General features: G+C 34.7%; 1 protein-coding gene across 1 annotated transcript; it reads right to left on the reverse strand.

Moving 5' to 3' along the window:
* Positions 1-385: 385 nt before the first annotated feature.
* LOC114297273 (Ribosomal protein S5 domain 2-like superfamily protein) lies at positions 386-15,738 on the reverse strand. Its single transcript, XM_028241671.2, has 4 exons — positions 14,997-15,738; positions 12,857-13,297; positions 1,301-1,381; positions 386-969 (listed from the first exon to the last, which is right to left on the reverse strand). The coding sequence occupies exons 1-4, from the start codon at positions 15,613-15,615 to the stop codon at positions 878-880; spliced, it is 1,233 nt and encodes a 410-aa protein (XP_028097472.2). The 5' UTR covers positions 15,616-15,738; the 3' UTR covers positions 386-877.
* Positions 15,739-18,493: the final 2,755 nt, after the last annotated feature.

Here is an 18,493-nt window from a genome sequence, read left to right on the forward strand (position 1 = left end):
TAATTTCATTTAAGATTATTATTGTAATAATAAATAAAAAACTAAAAAATTAAAAGGTCCAAAATAATTGATAAGGAATTTATAGCAGCACTCTTTAACATTCACCAAATTATCCAAAATTACAAAACAAATTTCGCACCATCATTAAATTGTCCATCAATTTTCAAACGATTTAAAATTTTAAGAAAATAATATACAAACAAAATTTATACACAAACCAATACAAAACGATGCGGCAATAGCTTCTGCAATTTTAAGCCACAATAATGATAGATGTTTTTCTTTAACTAATTCAATATAAAATTTTAGTTTGAAAATTTTGTTTGTCACATTACTGAAAATCTAAAACGTACGTAAAATTGCAAAGCCAGAGGGGGAAAAAATATAAATAATTTCTCAAATCCTATAGCTTCAAAACTCAAGTAGCCTTTTAAATGGCACATTGGTTCCACAGAGACGTTACAAATAAACAAATAAATAGACGTTGAAGTAAAGGAAGCAATTTCCCAGTAATCAAATTCGATGAATTTTCGTTCAATTCCATATAACACCAATATATGAATGTCCAAACAAGGCAAATTGCAAACGAGCCACTGTAAAGAGCAAGACTTCAAGCAAGGCATCAGATAGTAGCAAGGAAGAGATAAAGAATCAAATACAGAATTCTCTGGTCAAAAATAGCTCCAAGTGATCATATATTTCGGGTCAACAAAATCTTCATTGTCATGCTGGAACTAGGGTAAGAAGACTGGCTTACAAGCTACAATACACGAGAGATGCCCATGCTAGCTGAAAGGATATCAACTTATTGCAAGTAGACAATGTCACAATGCGTCGTACAAAAACTTTGTTCAAATAAAGATATTCCAACCATCGATCAACGCTTGACCCACTGGAAGCTCTTTCTGGCTTTGGCTTTACCAGGTTTTTTCCTTTCTACAACTCTTGGATCCCTCGTCAGGAAACCAACTGGTAGCAAGACACAGTAAAATCATTAGTGAGTACTAATGCATACTAATGTAATACATAATTGATATTCTTTTCACATATGATTAGAGGGTAAAGTAGATCAAGATTCTGAAGTACAAGAGGCTAAAAAATATGAAACAAATAACATATGATCTACTGGTTTATGCAATTATTCATGCATGGACACAGAGCCAAGTGTTTGCTACACAGTTCATACAAAAACTATAATCTCATTTGAAGGAAACTTGGAAGATGTGCAGGTCATTGTGAGTATCTTAAGCATGAATATGGGAAAAAAATGAATAGAAAACTATGCTTGCATAGGTTGTACCCGCTCTGAGAGGTGAGCGCAGATCAGGTTCCCAGTTTTGCAAGGCTTTGCTGATCCCCAATTGAATTGCCCCCACTTGACCTGTTCCATGCAGATTCAATTTTACAAATTAAGGAATAATAAGAACACACCAACAGATAAGCCAGAAGTTTGAGCAATAAACAGAAGTGAAGTGACAAATTTGCCACATGCATTGAGTAACATTATAACATGTCCTGAAGTAATTATAATTGTAATTACACAATTAGTACAACCAATCCCAGCCCTATGGGCTCCATCAACATGAGCTTCCATACCAAATTCGATTTGTCAATCAGAATATGAACCTCAACTCACTGATAACAAAATCTCTACAGATCTCAAGGCAGCAAAAATTGATTGCATTCACATAACCAAAGACCAGCTTTCATGAATAGTAGAATAGAGCTACAGTGAGAACATCATGTATGTGGAGAACAGAAGAGCATCAAAAAAGCAATGGAAAACTTCAGGTAAGCAAGAGTAGGAGCCAGTCTAAATGACTCAACTAAATTCTGCTTATGCGTACATTGCAAGGGCAAAACCATATGTCATGTATTTGTACAAATTTCCTATCAAGGGTGAATCCAATTTAATTTTAATTCACTTGACGAGGATAAATCATTAGGTTGAACCTTCAACTCCAGTATAGATCTCTCAAATCTCAACCATCAACACACACACACACACACAAAAACCTCTATTTAGATAATTCATCAACATGCTTAGGATGTACATATACAAGTCCAAAAAAGCGTAAAATAAGAGCAAAGGTGTCCTTATCTCCTGCTTAGAACACCACCAGTCAAACACAAACCAGAAAATAATACAGACCTGAACTAAAAGATTAAGGACATTAAAAGATGGGATATTTGCAAAATTTGCTACAAGGATGTTGAAAACACAGTTTGCACTAGGAATAATAAGCTGAGGGAGACTCAAAAACTTTATTTATCTTTGCAAGTATTATCACTGATTCATCTTATTGAAAACAAATGTAATGATATTTTTAAGGATATATTCATAGAAACCAATAGAAGATTATAGAAAGACAATTTATACTATTATGTAATTCAATCAATATGAAGTTTAATGATTGTAACAGAAACAAAAATACCAAATAATTAGCCCCCTGGTTTCAAACACAAGATTAAGGAACCCAGGAGATATAATTAAGAGTCGAAGATACAAAATACTAAAAGAGATATAATCAAGATGATTAGACCACAGAGAAATTCAGGATTCAGAGTCATCTGGTGTAGAGGGACATTTGAAAAAAAAAAAAAAATGTTCATTGAAGATATTAAAATTTCAGCAGCTATTCAGTTCTCAAAGTCAAAAATGGAATTCAAAAAACTTAAAAAAGATATTTCCGCGACAACCCATCATATATTAAAGGAGAAATTACAACATAATGGGAAGTAGGGAATTTATTTACCGAAAGGTGGAGAGTGCAACTTTTGTGGTTTTATTGCATAGAAAAAGTTGCAACCCCCATGTCTTTGTAATTATTTTTGGTCTTCTACACTGAATTGTAATTTCCCCTAGATTAAATTACAAATTTATCCTCATTATAATTGAACTAATTCTGAAGAATTGTAGATTTTTTGCCAACTTCAAAAAGATTAGTAGAAACAAGATAACAATAAAATCAAATCATTAGAAACAAAGAAGAAATTCATTCAAAAGGTTCAGAGATGTAAAAGATTGGTGATATTTCTTCTCCAGCATGAGAAAAAGGGGATGAGAGAGAATAAGTGTTGAGAATCTAATTCAAACATGTCCAGATTTATTTTAGTGAGTCCATTTCATGTTTGAGTCCAAGTTAGTGGCCTTTGACTTATTCAAAGTAGTGGTATGTAGTTTCAGATTATGTAGGGATTGTGTCAAGTGGTGTCATAGTTTTTTGGATAGTTGGATTAGTGGATAGTGTTTGTTATTGTTCATGGGTCTGCTGCCATTTTTCAGGTAGTGGAGTTAGTGGATAGTTCTCTATTTAAAGAGCATCGTAGAGTCCAAGTTTGCGTGAAAAAAGAATTAAAAAATTCAGTGTTTTCTTCTTCAATCTCTGTATCTAGCATATATTACTTTTGTTTAAGAAAACTACAATGTGGTATCAGAGCCTGGTTGAGGGCTGGAAGAAAGCAGCAAGAGTTTACAACAATGACATTGACTGCAAGGTGTTCGTAGAAAAGTGCAAGTGAGTATTTTGGAGCTCATGGCATACAAATACAACTTCAAATTCTCTAAAAAGTGTTCCCATATTTAATGGAAACAATTATCAATTCTGGTCTATTAAATGAAGACATTATTTGCATCCTATGATTTGTGGGACTTGGTAAAGAATGGGTATGAGATTTTGCTGAACAGGAAAAGGTGTCAGCAGCACAGAGAAATGAATTGAAGGAGAAACAGAAGAAGGACGCAAAAGCCTTGTTTATGATCCAGCAAAGCTTGGAGGACACCATATTTCCAAAAATCATGGCTGCCACTACATCAAAAGAAGCATGGGACTTGCTCCAAGAAGAATACCAAGGTATGTTGAAGATAATCACAGTTAAGCTCCAAACTCTTCATAGTGAATTTGAGAATTTGTATATGAATTTTTTAGAGTATTCAGGATTTTTGCACAAGATTCACTTCTATTGTGAATCAAATTCGATCATATGGGCAAGAGTTGTCCAATCAGAAAATTGTCGAAAAGGTGATAAGGAGTCTTACTCTTAAATATGATCACATAGTTGTTGTTGCTATAGAAGAATCCAAGGATCTAACCACTTATTCTGTGAATGAACTGATGGGTTCACTTCAAGCACATGAACAAAGGCTGAAGACGACAGCAGAGAAGACAATGGAGCAAGCATTTCAGTCAAAGGTGGATTTAAAGAAGTGTTCAGAAGATCTTGGAAGAGGACACAGTGGTAAAGGCAGGGGACGTGGCAATGCATCTCGTGGAAGAGGAAGAGGTAGATTTAATGCCCAACAGAGATACTTTATTAGAGGTAACAATGCTTACTCTATTCCATGTTCACATTGTGGAAAAACAAATCATGAAGACAAGGATTGTTGGTGTGACAACCGAGTTGTGCATAACATTCATGCATCCATTCATGTTAGGAAATTATCTTATTTCATTTGCATTATACATGTGATATGTTCGTTAGGGAGAAATTTAGAATTTATTGAGTATGAGTAGGAAATCTAAGCAGTTTTGATATGGAACCTTGAGATAGGAAACTTGGCAGGAATTGAAAAGTTAGGGAAATTATTTGAAATGGAGATTGAATGCCTAGATGATTTAGAAAACGTGAGAAGCTTAATGATCTTAGTCTAATGAATAGAGCCTAGTGAGTACTAAATTAGAAACTAAGCGGGATTACTAAAAGTTAAGTGGGATTAACTAAAGCCAAGTAGGATTAATTACACTAATTGAGATTAAGATTTAAATATGGTTAATTAGAACTAAGCTTGGTTAATTAGGGTAATGATGAATTAACCTAACCAATTTCCTACAAAAGAGAGAAACTTGGAGAATGATGGAGAAACTTTGTTCATGAGGAGGAGGAGGAGAAGAGAAGAAAAGAGAAAAGAAGGAGAAAAAGAAAGAAAATTCAAGGAAGCTTGAATTCAAACCTAGAATTCCAAGAAAAATCATCAATAAGTATGAAACTCAACCCTCTACCTAATATTGTTGCTTTAACCTAGCTAGAAATTCATTTGAATCAAGATTTGGAAAAATTTAAATGCAGGGGAAAAAAAAAAAGAAAGATTGAAAACTAGAAAGGGTTGAAAGACTGGCATCAAAAACATGTTTTGAAATGTTTTTATCTTGAATTCATAGCATACAAGTGTTTATCTCTAATATACCCATCGTCTATTCTTGTCTAGGAACCTCAACATGTTTTGAAAAGATTTGAATGAAGAAACATGAGGAAGATGAAAAGGAAACCAAGTTAAAGAATTATTGGATTTAACATTGTGTCTAGTTAGTTTAATCTTGAAATCTTTGCAAACGAAAGAATTTCCATGCACATATTTACATGTTTTGGGATGTTATATATGTCATGTTTTGGGGTTTGGAAGTGAAGAAAACTAAATTAGGAAGCACAAGAGCACCAAGAACAGCAAGAACCCGACCTGCCCAAGTTTTCCCGCAAGTGTGGCCAGACCTCCGCATATGCGGAAGTGAACCCCGCAAGTGCGGCCAATTTTTCCCCAGACACCATTTTGCTGCTGTTTTAATTGCACATGCGGCCCGCAAGTGCAACTCATGGTCCCGCACGAACGGCCCAGAGCCCTGCACATTTCGATTCTTTTGACCCTCAGACACCCTTGTGCATGTTTTGAACCTAAATTATGGTTAAACACAACTAGAAACTAACTTGAATTCAGTAATTAGAAAAGAAAAGCTAAGTTAGGATCATTTGATTGTTTTACTTTTGCTTCATCAATACTTGTATTCGTGTTATGTAGGTCGAAACCATAAAGGAGTAACTCTGAGCACGAGCGATTGTGAGTAATACTACTGTAAAGTTATGTTAAAACTAGTTCTGAAAACATTGATGATATGATATGCTTTTGTGAAATCCTTATTTTGTTTCTGAATGAATGAATATCCTGTATTTTGTTAAATCTAGCAGTGGCATCCTTACATAGTCCCAAGCCATTCGGGGACAGTATTATGGACCAGTATTATGGACCGTGGCCTTTATGACATCTCATCAGCCTCTTGAAGGTGAGGCGTTGTCTAACCAGTACGCAGACCGGTTATTCAATTAAAAGGCTCTAATGGATTACCATGTATCATGCTTTGATTATGAGTTATTCTTACGAAATGTTTGAACGATTGTAAATGCAATATGAAATGACCCTTGCAAATGAGTTTGTGATTCATTCATTTACCACTTTACTTTGATATTATTCACTGGGCTATAACTCACCCCTTCATATATATATATATATATATATGTAGGTGATCAGAATGAGGAGTATCAATAGAGGTCATGGACTTAAGGAACCTGTCTTGGATGTCTTTTCTTTTGTTTTCTTTTTTTGATCCTTTTGTCTTTTTGAAAGGCAAGTTTTGACGAGTTGTGTCATAGTTAACAGGTCTTGATACTTTGTGGATGTAAGTATTTGTTCCTTTTGTAATCTATGTACATGATGTAAATTATTCGGGAGTTTAATAAATGAAGTCTGTGTGTTTCATTTTCATATCCACTTATGCACTGCACTATGGACTTAATGGATTAATTATGAAAATTCCGCTATTAAGCCCCATTATATTTTAGTCCAGTTTGAGATTTGACAAGTTAAGCCTTCAGTAATCAAAGATTACTGGCCGGTCACCTCACTATCCTTTAGGGGCAGGATGGGGTTGTGACAGTTGGTTTAAAACCAAAACAGCTAAAAATAAAAATGTTCCACAATGTTATAATTGCAAGGAGTTTGGCCATGCTAAGAGAAATTGTTTTAAAAAGACTAGGGAGCAAGCCAATTTTCATGAAGAAAAAGAAACTAGTGAAGAACATGAGAACCTGTTTGTAGCATGTCTTAAAGCCCATGTTGAAATGAATGAAGAAATTTGATATTTAGATAGTAGGTGTAGTAATCACGTGATTGGAAACAAAAGTTATTTTGAGGGAATTGATGAATCTGTGAAACCATTAGTGAAAATGGGCAATAATAGTGGACTTCAGGGAATCGGAACTATTGAAGTGGCAACCATGATTGGAAGACAGGTTATTAATGATGTCATATATGTGCCTGGTTTGGTCCAGAATTTATTGAGTTTGGGTCAACCATTAAAGAATGGTTACTATGCTGTTTTTGACAATGAGGAATGTGTGCTTTATGATAAGAAAAGCAAGAATCTAGTTGTGAGCATCAAAATGACAGCAAATAAGATGTTCCCTATTGTGTTCTCAAACCCTTCATGCAATGCATTTTGTACATCTAGTGAAGAGTCCATATTGTGGCATAGGCGGTATGGTCATTTGCATTTTGGTGATTTGCATTTGTTGCATAAATTGGATATGGCAGCTGGTTTTCCATTAGTGAAAAATGATGCCAATGAGTGTGAAGCTTGTGCCTTGGCAAACACCATAGGGAAAAATTCCCAAAGGGAAAATCTTGGAGAGCAGATAAGCCATTGTTGCTTGTGCATGCGGACATATGTGGTCCTATGCGAATGTTGTCCTTAAGTGGAAACAAATACTTTATTTTGTTTGTTGATGATTGCACTAGAATGACATGGCTTTACTCCATGAAAGAAAAGTAAGAGGCTCTCTCAATTTTCAAACAATTTAAATTAATTGTTGAAAATCAATCTAGTTGCACTATTGTTACATTGCGTACTAACCGTGGTAGTGAGTTCACTTCCAATGAGTTCAGAATGTTTTGCAGTAGCATGGGCATTCATAGACAACTGACAGCAAGTTACACTCCACAGCAAAATGGTGTTGCAGAGAGTAAGAATCAGACTATTGTTGAAGCAGCAAGGAGCATGTTGAAGGATAAAGGGATGCCAAATTGCTATTGGGCTGGAGCAGTTTTGACAGCGGTATATTTGATTAAATCGCTTTCCCACGAGCTGTTAGAAGAAAGACTCCATATGAAGCTTGAAGCAGGAGAAAACCCAACGTAAGTCGTTTAAAGATTTTTGGGTGTATAGCCTATGCATTTGTACCATTTGAACAAAGACAAAAGTTAGATGATAAAAGTACAAAATGCATTTTCTTAGGCTATAGTAAGGAGACAGAAAGGCTATCGACTTTATGATCCTATTGCCAAAAAATTGATTATAAGTCGAGATGTAATAGTTAATGAAAATGAAGCTTGGAGATGAGATGAAGATGAAGTTATCCCATGTGAACAACCTGCCCCTGTGATTCCTTCAATAAGTTCTAGTGATCTACCTAATTCTTCTTACGATTCTACTCCTAGAAAAGTGAAAAGTCTTGCTGATATGTATGATTCATGTGAATTCGCTTGCTTTGCCATGGAGCCTACTTATTTTAAAGAAGCAGTAACAAAGAAGGAATGGTGTGATGCAATGAATGAAGAAATGAAGGCAATAGAGAAGAACCAGACATGGAGCATGGTAGAACTACCTCCCGATAAAGAAGCTATTGGACTTAAATGGATTTACATGTCCAAGTTTAATTCTGATGGAGCTCTCCAAATGCACAAGGCTTGGTTAGTTGCAAAGGGATATGCACAACAGCCAGGTATTGATTTCCTTAACATTTGCACTAGTTTCTCGAATTCATACTATTAGAACTATCTTGGCTTTGGTGGCTCAAAGAAGTTGGCAAGTTTTGCAACTAGATATCCAGTATGCGTTTTTTAATGGAGATCTTGAGGAGGAAGTATATGTTAAACAGCCCGAAGGTTTCGTGATTAAAGGGATGGAACATAAAGTATACAAACTGAAGAAGGCACTTTATGGGCTCAAGCAAGCACCAAGAGCATGGTATAGCAAGATTGAAAGGTATTTTTTGGGGAAATTGTTTTCATAGAAGTGTTAATGAACCTACTCTTATGTGAAAACTCAAGGCCATCATGGTATCTTGATTGTATGCATATATGTTGATGATATGATATATACTGGGAATTCTTTTGACTTGATGAGATGGTTTAAAGAGAGCATGATGCAAAACCTTGAAATGACTGACTTGGGTCTTTTGCACTATTTTCTTGGCATAGAAGTAATTCAAAACTCAAGTGGCATTTTCATATGTCAAAAGAAATATGCCATGGACCTATTGAAAAAGTTTGGCATGGAAAATTGTACTCCCACAAAGACACCTATGAATGTAAACGAGAAGTTGCTTTTGGCAGATGAAGATGAGTTGGCAGATGAGAGGACTTTCAAAAGCATGGTTAGAGCTTTGATATTGTGGGTAAGTGAGGTTAGAGGCGATCAGTCGTTGACCTTTACAAAGATGGCGAGCATTTCAATGGCCTGAGATCACTAGAGGTGGAAGAGAAAACCAAGGCAAGCTTAGAGAGAAAAGAGGTGGCAGTGAAAGACCTTGAACACGTTGTATATATTCTTGTTATGATTCTTGTTGCTCTTGTTTGGGGCCCCCACTTATGATGCTGGTATATAGACTCCAAGAGTGTTGGAGCCCAAGCAACCTCAAGATAGGTGGCAAGTTCTTGACTTGACAAGAGGTTGATATCAGCCCTACTAATTGTGTCCTATAATTCAGGTCCTTGGAAAGGTTGCTTCATAGGAGCTACAAGTGTACGTATGATATTTTGAGAAGCGGATCATATATGCAACAGGTGTAAGTGTAAGGTCAACGTCCTTTTCTCTAAGCCAAGTCAAGGTAGAACTGTCATTGCAGGGAGACAGTTACATGACCTTAACAATCCCAAAGTCTTAGCCTCCAATCCACAATCCTCTAATGATCCCAAGGGGGATTGCCTAGGTCCTGCTCCTAACCTAGGCAGCCAAGGGGAGTGCATGGATGAGCCAAGACTCACCTTGAATAGCTAAGTGAACATAAATAAGCAAAGGGTCCAATTTTGTTGTTAGAGAGCACGGGTGAGTAGGTAGAGAATATTTATGAAGCACGGATACGGACACGAGACCCGACATGGACACGCAAAAAGGCAAATTTTCAAAAAATAGGGGACACGACACGCCGGGGACACGTTCAATATATATAATTAATTTTATTTATTATATGTCATAAAATTATTAAAAAAAATCAAATAAAGGTAATAAAATATACAAAATAACACTATTAAAATTAATAATTAATAATTGGTCCCCATAATAAAATTAATAAATATACATTATTAAAATTATATCCTCAAATAATAGAAAATAAAAAATAAAATCAGAATATAAAAAAAAAGAAAAGAAAAGAAAAAATAAAATAAAACAAAATCAGAATTAAAGAAAAAGAAAAGAAAAAATTAAATTAATAAAAGAAAAAAAATAAAAGAAAAAAATCAAAATCAAAATCAAAATCAAAATAAAAGAAAAAAAAATAAAAGAAAAAAAAATCAGAATCAAAATAAAAGAAAAAAAATAAAACAAAAAAATGAAATAAAAGAAAAAAATAAAATAAGGGCGAGGCGAAGTCAATTGAGAGGAAAGAAGAGGCTGAGACACAGAGAGAGAGAGAGAGCTATCGAAGAGAGAGAGAGAGTGATCGAAGAAGAGTCGTACCTTCACGAAGCAGAAAATCGACTGAAGATCGCAAATCGCAGATCGAACAAAAAAGATCGAAGACCGACGACAGACGACCGACGAGGAGCAACGATCGACGAGAGAAGACGAACGACGAAGTTAGGTCCTCTCTCTTTCCCTCTTTCTCACCCTTTCTCTGCTGTTTATCTTCTATTCGAAAGTCGATTCGAAGCAGATTAGGGCGAATGGTAGATTAGGGCAAATTTGATCTGTTTTAGCTTATTTTCAAATCGACCCCAAAAAAATTTAGTAAATTGTGAAAATGCCCCCTCGCGTGTCCCAAACGTGTCTATAGCGTGTCCAAAACGTGTCCGGATGTAAAAAAAAATTTAAAAAAATGGGACACTCTCCCATGCGTGTCGGACACGTGTCCACCGCGTGTCCGACGCGTGTCCGTGTCCGACACGTGTCTGACACTGGTACGGAGCCCTCGGAGAGGTGTCCGTGCTTCATAGGAGAATATATTTCTTATGAGTCATGAAGGACCATAGAGAGCTCTAGGTGAGCCAGCTCTACCAAGGTGAGTTGTGGTCATGTTTTATACTTGGTGGTGTGCATGCCCCCCTTACGCTAGACATGCAACCCCAACTTATCATGATGCCTCAGGGGTCTGCCACGTGGATGTGTGATGGCGATGACGTGAAGCCCGTACGGCTTGCCAAGTGCCAAGCACGAAATAGATACCCATAGATATATCTTATTCTAGACTTTATATTATGTTTGTTGTGAGTATTGTTTCCAATTTCATGCATCATCCAAGCAAGCATCTTTTTGGAGCAACAAAGAGGATTTTAAGATACATTCAAGGTACTCTCAATTTTTCCAAAGTCACTAACTTTAAACTGATTTCTTTCACTGACAGTGATTGGGCAGATTGTATAGATGACAGGAAAAGTACTACAGACTACGTCTTTAACCTTGGCTCTAGAGTTATATCATGGGCATCAAAGAAGCAGACTACTACAGCTCTTTCCAGCACTAAAGCAGAGTATATTGCTTCCACTGCTACAGTCTGCCATGCAATTTGGCTGCGAAGGGTCCTCTGTGATTTAAAGGAGAAACAAAGTAATCCAACATGTTTGTTTTGTGACAACAGGTCTACTATTGCTATGACAAAGAATCCTGTGCATCAAGGAAAGGCTAAGCATATAAAATACGCCATCACTTCATTAGAGAAATTGTTGCCAAAGAAGTGCAGATAAAACATTGCAACACCGAAGATCAAATGGCAGATGTATTCACAAAAGCTTTGTCAGAGGAAAAATTCAAGGTGGTATGATGGGTGCCCAACCAAGTTTGAATTAAGGGGGCATGTTGAGAATCTAATTCAAACAAGTCCAGATTTATTTCAGTGAGTCCATTTCACGTTTGAGTCCAAGTTAGTGGTCTTTGACTTATTCAAAGTAGTGGTATGTAGTTTCGGATTATGTATGGATTGTGCCAAGTGGTGTCATAGTTTTTAGGATAGTCGGATTAGTGGATAGTGTTTGTTATTTTTTAAGGGTCTGTTGCCATTAGCAGGTAGTGGACTTAGTGGATAGTTCTCTATTTAAAGAGCATTGAAGAGTCCAAGTTTGTGTGGAAAAAGAAATAAAAAATTCAGTGTTTTTTTCTTCAATCTCTGTGTCTAGCATATATTACTTTTGTTTAAGAAAACTACAATAAGAACAAATAAATCAATGTAAAACTATAAAAGCAAATAAAATAAGTTCACAAAAATTCTATCTCCATGGTTCATATTAGTTTGTACTGCAAAAAAAACAATACTCTTGCCAACCCAAGATACCATACAAGACTAACAAAGAAATCACTAATGGACCATAATATAAACAAAGTTAAACCAAGAATACAGAACATCTCTTTGAGGCTCATATGAAGAATGAATAGAACTATAAGAAACTAAAGAAATGTTTTGATAACTACATAAAAATCACAAATGTAACGGAAGCCAAATGGCATTTAATCATTATATGGGGGGTGGGGGGGGGGGGGGGGGGGGGGACCTTTAAACTCTAGCTAACAATCAACGTCAAAAGAGGTCAAATTTGGGAAAACAGGGGTAGCATATTAACAGTATTGATGTACTTGCTGGTGGTGATATGAACTACACAGAGAAATGGAATACTAGAAAGAGGCAAAAATGCAATTCTTCTTCCACATATAGAGCAAATGTACCATAAAGGAAAGGAGGAAAAAAGCAACATGCTGTGTGATCCTTTTGACAAAATGCAATAAAGAGAAAATGTATTCATTGTCTCCAGCAGAATTTTGTTCCAAATAATGATGCTAATCGATCATAACATATGTTAGTAAAAAAGAGTAAAGCGTACCTGTAACACCACCTCCTTTCACAGTACAACTGATGTCCCAAAGACCCAAAGTCTTCGTCTCAGAAAAAGGCCGAAGAAGAGCAGCACGATGATCAAGCATTGGGAAATAGACATCAAACTCTTTGTCATTAACTACAAATTTACCATCACCGGGTTGGATCCAAACACGGGCCACACTGCATTTCCTTCTTCCAGTTCCATAAGCCCTTCCCTTTTCATCTACTTCTCTCACCCGTGCATTGGCAACTTCTTCCTGTTTCTGGCGCTCTATTTCAGCTCTTGTAGATTTTCGTGTATTTTTCAGATAACGAATGTCTTCTATTTCTTTTAGTGGAGGCAATCCTTGAACACCATCCAGATCCTTCAGAGCAATCAAACTATCTAGCATTGCGTCTGTGATACCAGATGCTGCAACTAGGTCACCGAATGCTCGATTTGGACCTAAAATTAAAAATATTGGATCGATAGTCTTTAGTCAGACATTGTACAGATGACATGATGAGCGAAACTTAAAAACCTTATAAAAACCTTCCGTCACGTAATTTTCCAGCCCAGTATAGCTTTTACAATTTTAGAAAAATAAAATAAAATCTAAAGCAAGGGAAAACTGTCAGGTTCAATGTCACAAGGATGTATTTGAAATAATTTGCCTTATGTAGTCTCCAAGAAGGAAGCAAGAATACTATTTTCAGATTGTCTATAGACTTAGCTAAGATAAAGAAAATACAAATTCAAGACTGCATTTATATTTATGCAGCTTTGAATTCATTAGTGGAAACTAGCAATTGAAAAAGAAGCATGCCACAGATAAAAATAAAAATAACATAAAAACTCAAACAATATTTGTCGTACATGATGCTAACGCCAAATCACTAATCATTCAAAAGAGTGGCTCCATTCTAAGCCTGTGTTTATATGAAATGCATATACAAATGTAGTTAGATACAGTGTTAATGAGCCTAATTCATCATTTGAAAGATATTTCTTTATATGAATCTAATGGTGTGCAATTCACCATTGCCGCTTTGCATAAAAGTCCTGGTCTAGTGAATAATGAATTTTGAATGCAAAGAAGGTTGGTTTTCCTTGTAAAACAAACTTAAATGAAATCTGCACTCAAAGAATAAAAATATTGATAAATAAGATACATCGCTATCCTGAAAACATGTGTACATTGATGGATATATAGGAAAATAATGATATTGTTTCAAATAAATTATAAATAAATTACAGAAGTACAGTGGATACGAGATATTGATATCTTGAAAACAGAGGATATACTGACAAACATATCACAATTCACAAATATGTGGATAATTTATTCTATGACTACATTACCATGCTTAAGAGGCAACTAGAGCACAAGCCAAACTTTGAAGCAGAATTTGTGGCCCTTGAAGGTTATGGAACCAGAAGAACTCAAAATCAACATATTTATATCCATTAGCTTATTCAAATATCATGAAAAGTTTAGCTATGGGTGTCGGACACACATCTCACGTCTTACCCTTGTCATATCTAGTGGACACGGGGTACTCTGAGACAATTAGAAGAGTCCACAATGCTAATTCCACAATCAAACCACAATTATGATATTGAAACAGGTTATTTTCCCCCAAAAAAAATCACAAAAAATATATTTTTTAAAAAAAGAAAAGAAATTCATAAATTGGAGACAATAAAATTGGAACAATAGCTGCATACCAATTGAACAATAAAAATGAGAATTCTACAATTAAGCATAATAAGAAAAAGGGAAATTCTACGGTAAACACCACCTCTAGGGTGTGCACACACCTTTAGTTACGATCTTTGTGTTCTTGGTTATGAACTATTGTGTTGTTAGTTATGACACATTATTTTGGTTACGATTAGGATCCAAGAGTTGTTTAGTGATGTATGGCTATAACTCAATTTTTATTTTTATTTTTATTTTTTTAAATTACGACTTATATGATGATCAAACTCACAAATGGCACCCAAGAAAAAACATATATATTCTCAGATGTTTGACAACAAATTAATAACTGCAGCAATTAATTAAGGTATTTCTAGTTTATACAAGATACAATAGTTAATATAGAAGTGTGAATATATATCAGATATGGTTAGAATAGAAAGATGAAGAACTGAAGGTTACCTTTGAGTACAAGAGAGAGCATTTTCTCTTCCTCCTCAAGCTTTTTAACTTGTTCACTCTTGTCAATCTCCACTCTCTCATCAGAATCACCATCACCAACACCCATTTCTGATAGTTCAGCTCCTATATCGAACACATCGACCTCGCTTTTCTCTTCTTCCGCCAAAGTCCAGGGCTTGTAATCATCATCAGCTGTCGCCCAATCTTCTTCACCAATCTTAACCTCTTTATCAATGCCCTTGAAAATATCTTCCTCTGTATCAACCCCATCTGCCGAAGCTCTCAACCACGGCTCATTCTCTGGTTTTGAATCGCTGCCTTCGAGAGTTCCGAAGACGGAGTCCACAGACTGATCATTCTCCCTCGAAATCTTCCACAAATCGGTTGTTGAGGTTGGCTGATCATTACTGTTCCTCTTATTATTGTTTCCACCATTGTTGTTATCATTGCTCGAGAAGCATCGGGCGATGAAGAAGGAGAAATTGGAGCTAGGGTTTGGAATTGGAGAGAGCAAAGTATGGAGATGGTGGTGATGTTTGGGGTTTGAGATGTGATTTGGGGAAGATATTAGGGTTAGGAGACGACACTGCGAGGATCTGGTAATGAAGCGGGTGAGCATTGTACACACAGAGACAGAGAGACAGAGAAGACAGAGAGAGCACGGTGAAGGTTTTGTGCCAGCTGAGAGGGTTTAGCAAGAATTGTTTTTTTTTTTTGAAAAAAAAAAAAAAAAATTGATTGTTGGTCGAAGGCCCAATCCTAAATGATACTGTTTAATAATTTTTTTTTTCAGTTTTTAATTTATATTTATAAAAAAATTTTAATAATTTTTTAATTTATATATAATTGTCTTAATTTATAAATTTGAGAAAAAAACATAAACTAAAAAATGAGTTTACTTACAGAAATTTAAAATTTTGACTAATAATTTTTTTTTTCAAGTATAATGTGTATGATTCTATTGTCATAAATAATAAAAAATAAATATAAATATTTTAAGCCTGAACAAACATGTTTTTTAATTTATGTTTTAAAATTTTTTTAAACATTTTGTTCAAACCAAACGCGTTTGTAGTTTGTGTTTTTCTAAAAATAAATAAAAATCAATTTATAAAATTTTTATAAATATAAATAAAAAATGTAAATATTACCAAACGATAATCAATAGGGCACAAAACTTATAATGGTCCTGTTTGGTAGAGTTGTGAGAAAGTGATTATAACTTGTAACCTAACAGCTTATAGCTTATAGCTGTGAACATAAGCTGATTTTTTATTTATAAATTAAGCTTCTCCTCCCCCACTCAAAGAATAAATTAATTTTTGACTTACAAAAAGCTATAAGTTGTATTGTTAAGCTGAACCAAACACATTAAAATAGCTTAAATTAAGCTAAAAATTGAAATAAACTAGGAATAAGCCCTACCAAACAGGGTCAATATTGGCCAATAAAAACTCCTTCAAATATTGACTCGATACACAAATTCTTTTTGTTTATTTTTTTTTTGTAATTAATCTGTACTATTTATTAAGTGAAGTCCAATTTTAATTACCACCCGTAAATTAGATAATAATAAATAAATAAAATCCTACCCCTATCCGATCTGCAGTTTCTAAAAAATGTTAGAGATCCCAAAAGTTGTATTAAATTTTTTACTAAATGTCTGGGATCTATATGGGACTCACATGGTGTAAGTCTCACACCTATATGAGACATTTGGTCGAAATTTTGATAGAATTTTCAGAATCTCGCGGTTTATTTACTTAGAGCATCTCCAACGGTTCACCGAATATTTCATCAAATCTGAGTAAAAATATCACCAATTCCTCTATTTGATATTAGACACTCTAACGGAGCTTTATCAAACCACATGATATCTGGGGGGGTCAATCGGTCAGTCAACCGGCAAGAGCAATTTTTTTTTTTTGCCTTCATTTATGTTGTTATTTGTTCCCTTTCTTTATCCATTTCCTTTATCTGTAAATAATAATAATATCACATGGAAATGGAGGAGGGTGATATTAGCAAGAAGAGAACGAAGACTTGCCATGATGATGATAGTCATATTAATATTGCATTCAAGAAGCATGCGAAGGCTCGGAAGAAGAAAACAAGAGGAAGAAGATGAAGAAGAAAGTAAAGGAATAAGAGAAGGTTGTTGCTGTTTGGAACCCTTCATTTCGACTCAAAGATTTCACAGCAGATGATGAAAAACTAATCAAACCTTTACTCATGGAATTGGAAATAGAATTGGAGGTATAGAGTGGATTAGAGATAAGAATTGAGAAAGAGAACATGATAGAAATGGATTCACGGGAAAATGGAAATGAAGTCAAAAAAGATGCTAAGGTGCTCAACCTCGGGGGTCAACTGGTGGGTCGACCTGTCAATGTAAATTTTCACAAATTTTTGTCGTAAAGCTGTTATCTAGGGGGACATTCGGCCGGTGGGTTCAGCTCAACGGCTACGCACAATAAATTGGTGAAAGGGGCGAGTCATCCTTAGTTTGGTGAAACTTTTGATATTTTCTCATTTTGATACTATTTTGGTACAACCGTTGAAGCACAAAAAGCACATATTTTTCATCAAATTTGAATTTGATAATGAATTTAGTAAATGGTTAGAGATGGTCTTAACTGTTCAATTTCATTTTTTTTTTAAATGCTTCTTCCCTACACTTACACGTTCTCTCGCAATTTCTAGCTTTACTTTCATTTTATTGTTCCACACCTACACGTCCCTCATTTTAGTTTGTTTGTTTTTTTTTTGGGGGGGGGGAGGGGGGGTTTAAAGCACTTATTCCTTACACTTACACCTTCTCTCTCAATTTTTAGATTTTCTCTCATTTTATTCAAAGTTTTTTTTTTCCCCATCAGATTTGATTATTTCTATTGTCTTTTTCTTTTTAAAGTTGCTCACTTTAATTTTTCATAATCAAACTATGTTGTTTTTATTTTTAAACTCAACCATTTTGTTAATTTTAGAAGCATCTGTTCTTCAAGCAAAAGCTTAAAAATAAGCATTATCAAGTATATTTTTTTTATACAATTTATTTTTGTGTTATTCGTATGTAGAACACGAATTGAGTATTGTAAAAAAAAATCTTCTGAAACTATTTTCTTCAATTTTTCTCAAATTTTTTTTTAATTTTATTGCTTTATTATGATGTATCATAAAAATTGTGAAGAACCAATTCTCCTTCTCTTAAACTCTTTTTTTTATTTGTTTGAAATATGTAAAACATTGGTGGATTAATGCAAGGTTCTTTAATTGATTTTTTTTTTCCTGGGTTAAAAATTTCAACTTAAGATATTTAAAAAAAAAATATATATATATATATATATATGATAGGTGTCGAAGATAATTTCAAAGTTTTGATTAAATAAAATAAAATAAAGCATATGCCAAAATATTTATAAATTAAAAATAAAAATAAAATAGAATAGGGTAAATTACAAATACAACCCCTGAGATTTGATTAAAATACGAATCGCCTC

The sequence above is a fragment of the Camellia sinensis genome, chromosome 7 (genome assembly GCF_055761805.1).
Source record: "Camellia sinensis isolate YWXY chromosome 7, ASM5576180v1, whole genome shotgun sequence".
Lineage (NCBI taxonomy): Eukaryota > Viridiplantae > Streptophyta > Magnoliopsida > Ericales > Theaceae > Camellia > Camellia sinensis.